This window comes from Fulmarus glacialis, unplaced genomic scaffold (assembly GCF_000690835.1).
Source record: "Fulmarus glacialis isolate BGI_N327 unplaced genomic scaffold, ASM69083v1 scaffold8952, whole genome shotgun sequence".
Lineage (NCBI taxonomy): Eukaryota > Metazoa > Chordata > Aves > Procellariiformes > Procellariidae > Fulmarus > Fulmarus glacialis.
The window spans coordinates 1-10,249 of NW_009199757.1; the positions used below are offsets into that span (position 1 = coordinate 1).

Here is a 10,249-nt window from a genome sequence, read left to right on the forward strand (position 1 = left end):
AAGTGATGTGAGTACACAGGAGCCCTTGGCGGCACACCCTACCGGGCAGTTTCCAGGTGTTTGCAGTTGAAGCCCAGGGTTTGCAACCTTAGCCGGATGGAGGCAACCCAGCTCTTACCTGTCACTCCCATTCAGCTCGTCTGTAAATGTGTTGGTTCTGGGGTGTCTGCCTGTAGCTGTCACTGCATGTTATGGGTGTGCGGTGTTGCAAGGGAATTTGTAGATGGTGTGGAGAGAGTAACTGTGGGAGCTGGGTGATGGACATAATCCAAAGCAGCGTCCCTGCTTGGCTTGTGGCAGCATCTTCTCATGCAACAGACTGGACTTTTGAGGTGGTGTGCTGCCCTCCGTGCTGCCAATCTGCACTCCCCTGATGTTGCAGGTACACAGGGGCATTAAGAAAAAGAACACAAACCAAGTTTTTGTGAAAAAATAAAGGCAGTATGAAAGTAAAATTTTTTTTAATTATTATTAGGTATTAATATGAAAATTTATTCCATATATGTGTTTGGTGTCACTATTTAAACTTCCAGGTCTGTCTCTATGCTCTTCCAGTTTTTATCTGCTGAATAAATTGAATAGTAGTTTATTTGGCTATCGTGCTTGCAGGTCACTAACTGGTTCTTTACGTAGGGCATATTTATTTAAAGTCAGATGTTTCGTATCGCTGCCATAATTTGGAGGCTTTTTTTTACTCTCGGTCACTGAGTAGTAACTCTTAGTATGCAGGCCAGGGAGTTTCTTCGAAAATGTGAAAGTCATTTCAGGCAGATGTGAATCCTTTTGTAGCTGTACACTGCAGTTCATCAGCTGAACACTTTTTCACTCTAAAAGTCTCTGTGGTTTCAGATACTAAGTTCTCTGGAGGTTATGCCATAGGGGCTGCTAGGGACATAAAGAAAACTAAACTAAAACTCACTGAACATTTTTTTGCTTACAGTACAAGTATAAGGAAGGCTATCGCAAGCAGCTTGGCCACCATATCGGAGCCCGTAACATAGAGGATGATCCGAAGATGATGTGGTCGATGCACGTAGCCAAGATCCAGAGTGACAGGGAGTACAAGAAAGCCTTTGAGAAGACAAAGACACACTTCAGTAGCCCAGTGGACATGCTGGGAATTGTGTTGGCCAAGAAATGTCAGGAGTTGGTCAGTGATATTGATTACCGCCACTACCTACATGAATGGACCTGTCTGCCAGACCAGAATGATGTTATTCATGCTAAGAAGGCCTATGATCTACAGAGTGATGTGAGTACTTGGCGATATGCTTTGGAGTTCTAAAGCTATGTAATTTCCTTGGAATATAAACTATAGAAGCTGCTTGAACTGTCTCTCTCATACAGTGTTTTTCACATTGTGCTTTGATTTACCTGTTCCAAGCAAGGTCATAAGGTTTTTAGGAGTGAATGAATCTGTGTGTGGGGAAGGTTGAGTATTATGAAGGTTTATATACAGCTAATCAGTTATCCAAATAGTAGAATTAGCTGCATATAATCCTTCATAATAGACAATCTTAATACCTTTATATGGAGATTAACTGCATATAAAGAGGACATTGCCTAGTATGACTTCTTTTTTTAGTTGCATGACTTTAGTGGAGAGAATTCCTTTGTTCTGTCTTGGAAAAAGTAATTTAAATTAAGATCTGCTGTTCTTAGCGGGTGATCATTTATTTGTTGGGAACAAATGTTACAGGAAAAGTTTATACTGACTTTCAGGGTTTTGTTTTAATCCCATTACCCGACATGTTGTTGGGTGAATGATACCTCTTGAAGACAGATAAGGGTCTGAATCTAGGTTGCTAACAGAGGTTGTTTTGCAGATTGAACTAGGAAGAAGGCAACTTACAGAAAGTAAGCATTAGTTGCATATATGAAATGTTTAACTGGCAATATTAATGAGACAGCTGTCTTTGTATTTTGTAATAGAATTGCTACAAGTCTGACCTTGAGTGGTTGCGGGGCATTGGTTGGGTCCCAATTGGTTCCTTGGAAGTTGAAAAAGCCAAGAAGGCGGGAGAGATCTTGAGTGAGAAAGTATACCGGCAGCCTCCAGACACAATCAAGTTTACTAGTGTCACTGATTCTCTAGAGATGGTCTTAGCCAAGCAGAATGCAGAGACGATGAATAAGGTGAGTCTTGATTTGATTAGGTAACACGTCAGCAGTCTCCGCCTAAACCCTGGGACTAGAAATACAGATGTGTGGTTGCTGTGTGAGATTTCAGCACAGCAAGGCTTTAAAAGTGTAAGTTACATTCTTGGTAATCAACAGGTGACTTATTTTCACCATTTAATAATATTAATTTAATAATACCTTCCAAGTTACCAAGTTAAATTGGAATTACCAATTGTAAAGCTTTCAACATACTCTACTGTGTATCTATTAATGTGTTACCTAACTTTCATCTAATTTTTAATATAGCAATTTGTCTAATAAATCTAGTAATTTATCAAGTTTTCTAGTAATCTACTAATTAATAAACTAGTTGTTTTAGGGCAGTCCTTGAAATATCCGTATTTTAAACAATTCGGCATAGTACTTAAAATGACAGAGTTTTTCTGAATCTGTGGCCCTGATCTCAATCCTATTTATGTCAACAAAACCATTTCCTCTGTCAAACAGGCTTTGTTCTTAGAGTTTAGATCTCTGTGTGTCTGATTAGCATTCTGTGCCTTTTTTCTAAACACTGTTTTTTTAACAGAATTCTTTCTAGGTTACTAGTTCTTAACCTGGACATTAAGTATCTAGAGGAGTGAATATAAAATGTCGTCGCTATACAAGGAATAAGGATATTTTAGACTTGGGGTACAGATCTGTAATTTGTAATTCTTCTTATGTTTCAGGAGATCTCCAAGTAGTCACTGTTTTTTTTTCTCCTTTAACATACGTTATTTCTCCTGCAGCATTTATATACTGAGGCCTGGGATAAAGACAAGACACAAATCCACATAATGCCTGACACACCTGAAATCACACTGGCAAAACAGAACATGCAAAACTACAGTGTGGTGAGTGTGTTGGCTCTCCAAATGTAACTGGTCTGTTTCATGGCTGGATCATCATTATTCTGATAAACATTATATAGATGATACCATCAGTTTCTTTAAATAATCCCCAATATTTATCCTCAAAATTGTGACTTTAAAAACATCATTTGCATATTTGTACAGTAGTGCATACACACAACAGTTGAGCACTATTGAGAATAAATTCCATGAGAAGTTGTGTGTCTCCAGTGAATTTTTGGGGGTCATTTCGCCAGCGTGCATACTGTTGGGAAGGCACAAAATTAATTCCAACATTGGAAATACCAAAAAGGTAATTTCCAGCACAATTTTGAAGAGCAGTGATCCCAGTGTTCAATGTTACTTTAGACAAATAAATTCACATCAGTAAGAGGTGGCTTTAAGAAGTAAGTTTTATTCGACTTGTATAGAAGAATAGTTTATCTCTCAAATTGTAGTCAGTGTTATGTTATTTAAAGTATTGAAAGAAAAAAATCATTAGCTAATGTATTTAGCAAAGATCTTCCTTTGATATGAATTTGTATCAGCTACTGATCTGGGGCTTTGCGTTAAGAAAGTTAGATAAAGTTGGGTTAGAATAAATCTCCACACAATTTTTTAAATGTACTCTACTTACAAGCAGTTTGTTTTGCATAGAACGTAATATATGGAACTTACTCACGTGAATCCCATTGTTTAATTCTTCACCTAGAAACTCTACAAACAGGCCATGGAGGAAGACAAAAAGAAAGGCTATGATTTGAGAAGTGATGCTATCCCCATTCAAGCTGCTAAAGCATCCAGGCAAATTGCCAGTGATGTAAGAAACTACTTTTTTGTTTCTTTGTGTGGTGACATCTGATCTCTGCAACCTGAAAGTTACCAGCTGGATTCTGTAAAAGGCATTTCAATTAAACCATGATCTCAAAAAGTAGATTTTTGGAAGCAAATTATTATATACTTTTAAAGACTTAATTGTAAAAATGTTGAGAAGTTATAAGGACAACATAATGCTGCTATCATGTTAATGTTATAGCTCATAAACCTATATCTTTAATTAAATCTTAACAGTATGTATATTATTATATTTAATAAGGATTAAATATATTTAATAAGGAGAGGATTATTTCTTACTAATATTGGTGAAGAGTGTTTTTTCAAAAAAACTTACTTAAAAATCTCTATTTAGGGTTCTAACTCATCTCAAAAATTCAATGTGAGAATCCATGTTATTAGCACCAGAATTGCTTTGACAGTTTGGTTTTTTTGACTGTAAGTTATAGAGAAATTTGGAGAGTTTATTATTAGAAATATTTAATATGAGTAACTGATATTTAGAGGTGATACAAAAATATAATATCTTGATTTATATCTCAGTACAAATACAAAGAAGGCTATCGCAAGCAGCTTGGCCACCACATAGGAGCCCGTAACATAGAGGATGATCCAAAGATGATGTGGTCGATGCACGTAGCCAAGATCCAGAGTGACAGGGAGTACAAGAAAGCCTTTGAGAAGACAAAGACACACTTCAGTAGCCCAGTGGACATGCTGGGAATTGTGTTGGCCAAGAAATGTCAGGAGTTGGTCAGTGATATTGATTATCGCCACTATCTGCATCAGTGGATCTGTCTGCCAGACCAGAATGATGTTATCCATGCTAAAAAAGCCTATGATCTACAGAGTGATGTAAGCTCTTTTTGATTTAATTTTTGGTGAGGAATGTATGTGATATTTTACATAGGTGGACCAGGCCATAACATACCAATGTGGTAGAACCAAATTTTCAAGGCTTATTTTTAAGTTTCATGGCTAATTGAAAGTCAGATCTCCAATAGGATATGTTAACTAATTGGTATTTAAATTAAACTCTGTAATTCCAGAAATTGGACTATTTGCCATTTTGTGAAACTTGGATAATGGTTTCACTCTTAATGTAGATGAAATGCAGTTATTTTTTTCTAAGATTTTCTCTAGGGTTTTGAATTTATTTGAATTAAAAGTTGATAGTGAGGTTACTTAACTGTGAAAAGATGCGTTGTTATTATTAGAATAACCTGTGTATTTTTTTTGTAATAGCACTGCTACAAGTCTGACCTTGAATGGTTGCGGGGCATTGGTTGGGTCCCAATTGGTTCCTTGGAAGTTGAAAAAGCCAAGAAGGCGGGAGAGATCTTGAGTGAGAAAGTATACCGGCAGCCTCCAGACACAATCAAGTTTACTAGTGTCACTGATTCTCTAGAGATGGTCTTAGCCAAGCAGAATGCAGAGACGATGAATAAGGTGAGTCTTGATTTGATTAGGTAACACGTCAGCAGTCTCTGCCTAAACCCTAGAGACGGGCCTAGAAATATAATGATCACAAGTAATGCTGAAGTTCAGAGATGATGTGTTTTCAAATAGTGTGCTCTGTTTATTTCAATCAAAACTATTAGGCCATGTAATGGAAGACTCAACTTTGTCATGGTATTCTGCATATTACATTTTAATCTTTTCTTGACATGTCTGTGCAGTGAGCAGCAATAATGCTTCGATTTATTCATTATTCTTAAGTAATGTGTCAGTTTTCTAAGTGTTGTTAAATTTCCTCAGATAAATTCTCTTTTTAATAATGGTATCTCTACCTGATTAAATACATAACCGTTTATCCATGCTATATTTCCTATAATTTTACCTAGTGTGCTCTATGTTTTACCTGATTAATGATATATTAACTTGTTTTCGAATGCAATATTAATCTCTTCCTTTATTCTTTCTTAGCGTTTGTACACTGAAGCATGGAATAAAGATAAGACCATGGTTCATGTCATGCCTGACACACCAGAAATCCTGTTAGCTAAACAAAACCAACTAAACTACAGTCAGGTGAGTAAAACTGAAGAGTTAAGAGAATTAAAGGATTTCTGACAAGTACAATTTTGTCATCTCTGCTTTTAATTAATATTATAATATTGTCAAGTTGTTCAGTTTCACAAATTGCCAGCTCCACTGCTAAAATCAGAGTTGTTCTTTCGCCAGAATTTACCTTCTGGGTATCTAATTGGGCTTTTAAAATACATTATCTGCCATAAATGAGAAATAATTTCTGTAGCAAGGTATGGAAATAAATAATTTAACTTTTAGAATATTCCTTTCTTTGCCTTCCCTAAATGATTTCCAGTTTCCAAGCATCTACAATACAAGTACAAGATCTTTGAAATCTGCATTTTTCTATTTTCTAGAGAAGATAGAGCTTTGTTCAGATATTTAAGTTGTCTGAACATTAACAATATTGTTTAGGGACTTAATTTGTTTTATTACACAGATGTGCTTAGCTGAAGTGTAATTTTGTTTTTGAAACAAAAATGTGAATATTTTTCTCACAGAAAATGTACAAACTGGCTTTGGAGGAATCGAAGAAGAAGGGTCATGATTTGCGTTTTGATGCCATTCCTATTCAAGCTGCCAGAGCATCCAGAGAGATTGCCAGTGATGTAAGCAGGTTTTTTATCATGTCTGAATGGATTTGGTAATGGAAAAGAATCAGAATGTTTGTTCCATTGTTTGTTAATGTAATATCTTAAGTTTATAGAATAGGTAATACTGAAATCCAGTGATTCTACTGCATGCCTTTAGTACGTGAAAGGAATGGATAGCCAGTATTTTTATGCATGAGGTATATATCATAGTCATGAATAAAGAAAATAATATGATTATTTCTATGCCCCCTGTAATAGTTCCATTGATGTCCATGGATGTTCAAGTAGGATGATCAATGAGGCGTACAAGTCTATGCTAGAGTTAGTAAAATTAATTTCTGATTCAAAATAGGAAATACTTTAAAATCTCTCCCCAAAATAGATATATTAGTAAATCAATTCTAAAAGTTCTAAACTGTTGTCTTTTCCAGAGGAAAAAATAGTTCTGTTGAAGTGTCATATTGAAATTCAAGATGTTTGAATACAAAAACAGGAAAAAAAAATGCAACGACTATGACAGGTTTTGATTCTGGGATGAGCAAACATCACTAACAGACAGAGGATAAGAGTTTTTTATGCTCCTTGTTTTTCTATCAAGATTGATATTTAATATGTTAGCATTAAGACCAACTCAGACTATCTTCATTAAGGTGTTTTGTAATAAGCTTTTAAAATAAGTTAACCTTTACATTTTAATCTTAATAGTAAAAGAATGTGGAATATCAATCTTGTTAGTAAGTATGTGACATTAAATGTTTAGTTAATTGAAAGTGTGATATAGTTATATAAAAAATCAGAGATTATATTGGTAATAAAAATCTTTTTTATATGAAAATTAATAAAACAGTAAAAAGATCTAAATCATACTTTTCTCTAAACAAAATATTAATGATTATGTTAAACTGTGTGAATTATTTATTGATTTATAAATACACTATGTGAATATGGATATACTTTATTTCAGTACAAATACAAAGAAGGCTATCGCAAGCAGCTTGGCCACCACATAGGAGCCCGTAACATAGAGGATGATCCAAAGATGATGTGGTCGATGCACGTAGCCAAGATCCAGAGTGACAGGGAGTACAAGAAAGCCTTTGAGAAGACAAAGACACACTTCAGTAGCCCAGTGGACATGCTGGGAATCGTGTTGGCCAAGAAATGTCAGGAGTTGGTCAGTGATATTGATTATCGCCACTATCTGCATCAGTGGATCTGTCTGCCAGACCAGAATGATGTTATCCATGCCAAGAAGGCCTATGATCTACAGAGTGATGTGAGTCAATTGTTAAGTTTGTAATACATAATTAAATATACTGGGTCTTGTACAATAAAATTTTTAAAAGATATATAATATGCCTTAGTCGCTTGCATCAGACATGTTGATAGAGGTGAAATGTTTGATATTTTATCATCAAATTTATGTTTAATCTTATTTTCTCAGTCCTTAGCCTGAGGTGTAATTTGTGTGTAACTCTGGTTTTTGTGGAGTTCTTCAATAACTCTGTTCTTTTTGTTATTTAATAGTTATTTTACTGAATCTTCAAAAATAACAATTGTTTTCAAAACTATATCCTGCTACTATGCAGAAATATGTACAATTGTTCATATAGACTAGGATAGGCTTCTTTATAATTATTTTAATATTTGATCATACTTGCACTTATATAATGAACTTTCAAATTTTTTCAGGCTGTTTACAAATCAGACCTGGAATGGCTAAGAGGTATTGGATGGGTTCCTATTGGTTCCATGGAAGTTGAGAAAGCCAAGAAAGCTGGAGAAATCCTGAGTGAAAGGAAGTACCGTCAACCAGCAGACCAAATTAAATTTACTAGTGTGACAGATTCTTTGGCCATGGTCTTAGCCAAGCAAAATGCTGAGATAATGAACAAGGTGAGGGGATTTTTTTGTCAAAAACACAAGTATTACTAGCTAATAGAACTTCTTGTGAGGTGAGAAATACAAAATACAAAGTAAGACTAAACACTTTCATTGTGGACTTAGAGAAAATGGATGTCCACATTCAGCCTTTGCACAGGAAAGCTCTTATCTCAGGGCTCTGTCTGAACTGAATACTTAAAATACTGAAGAAATTCACCTAAATCACATGTTTTTTAAGAATAATACTAAAAATTTTGGTGAATTTCCCTTTTCCTCCCATCTCAGCTCAAATTCTATTTTTAAATGTTTGTTTGGTATGGTTTTTTTATTTTGTTAATGCTACTTCACTATACAAAGCTCATCTCTGAGAGAAGAGGCTAAATTTTTTTGCAGTTCTTAGACAATACTGTGAAATCTGCAGAAACGATGTTCCTGCAAGGTGTTAGGGTATGTCCAGAGGTGGTGGTGCCATGACCATGCTATAAGATAGGACGTAGCAGAATATTGAGGCTTTTACTGCAGCTGCTATAATGATGTATTGTTGACTGAATGTCATACAGCGTGATGAACAAGTTATGAGGAATAGCTTATGTTTTCTGGAAGTGAACCTTCTGCAATTTATCTCAGACCTGGAGGATGAAAGTTGCAAAGTACCTACTCCTTCTTTTTAATAAGAAACATCAATCAAACCACTCGTACAGATATGGCATAATAATCAATATAGTTTTCCTCCTACAGCAGTTTCCCAGCAATCCTAAATCAATTAATTGCTGTGCCAACTTAGCCTCAGAAATAATGAGGAAGGACAAAGTTTCCTTCTTGAGCTGTTCAATGAGAAGCTTTGCTATGTCACGGTATTTAAAGCTTGCTTGAACTACCCCTCGCAGTTTGTAAAATACTTTCTTTGGACAAATGTATTAGTTTGGCTATATATATCTTGTTCTGCTTCAAGATTACTTTTCTTTTATATCATGGATATATTTTTGATAACTACTGCTTTCAAATTTGCAGTCTTTCCATCATGTCACACATAAAGAAACTTTTTAAAGGAATGTGTTTTCCTCTCTCCTAGCGTTTATACACAGAAGCCTGGGATGCAGACAAAACATCAATTCACGTCATGCCTGACACACCGACAATTTTGTTAGCGAAGGCCAATGCAGCTAATGTTAGCCATGTAAGAACATTTAAACATATACTAAAGTAATGGAAATTCAGAAATTAAGTAAGCGTTTCTTTAACCATAAAGATCTTCTAAAATATGCATTCATGAAAATTTTAAGCAAAAATTATGAAATATAGAAATTCCACCTTTCAGAATATTGAGAAACCATTTTCTGTCTTCTTTTTTGTAGAAACTTTATATACAAGCCTGGGAAGAGGCCAAAAAGAAGGGTTATGACTTGAGAGCTGATGCAATTCCAATCCGAAGTGCAAAGGCATCAAGAGATATTGCGAGTGACGTATGTTCTTCCTTTACATTTATTTTCAGTTAGCTTGAGAAACAAGAATGAAGTAATAAGCTATGTACAACATCAAAACCATGGTATATCAGATTCATCCTGAAAGCCTACTAACAAAGAATTCACTGCGGAAAGAAAATGGGCAACAGTTTCCAAAAGGAACATTGAATTATAAATCCTGACATTAAGCAGATATTAGAAAATAATAAACTATAATGAAAATAAACAAAAGCTGTGGAGCAAGAACGCATTAGGCATTTCTAAACTCTAAATGAGTATATTTCATAACATAAAAAAATACATTTGTGATCAGTAGCAATATGAAATTATGGGAAATTCATCCCAGATTCACTATTTCTTTTAATACTTCTTTTTGCATTTCTTAGTACAAGTACAAAGAAACGCACGAGAAGGAGAAAGGCCACTACATTGG

At 35.1% G+C, this 10,249-nt stretch overlaps 1 protein-coding gene across 1 annotated transcript; it reads left to right on the plus strand.

Annotated features, from left to right (window-relative positions):
* Positions 1 to 96: 96 nt before the first annotated feature.
* LOC104072169 (nebulin-like) lies at positions 97 to 10,241 on the plus strand (the record flags this gene model as incomplete). Its single annotated transcript, XM_009573358.1, has 14 exons — positions 97 to 237; positions 941 to 1,252; positions 1,933 to 2,136; positions 2,910 to 3,014; positions 3,724 to 3,831; positions 4,389 to 4,700; positions 5,091 to 5,294; positions 5,772 to 5,876; positions 6,377 to 6,484; positions 7,434 to 7,745; positions 8,162 to 8,365; positions 9,426 to 9,530; positions 9,709 to 9,816; positions 10,203 to 10,241. Coding segments are annotated over exons 1-14 (2,367 nt in total), but the record flags the coding sequence as incomplete, so codon positions are not given.
* Positions 10,242 to 10,249: the final 8 nt, after the last annotated feature.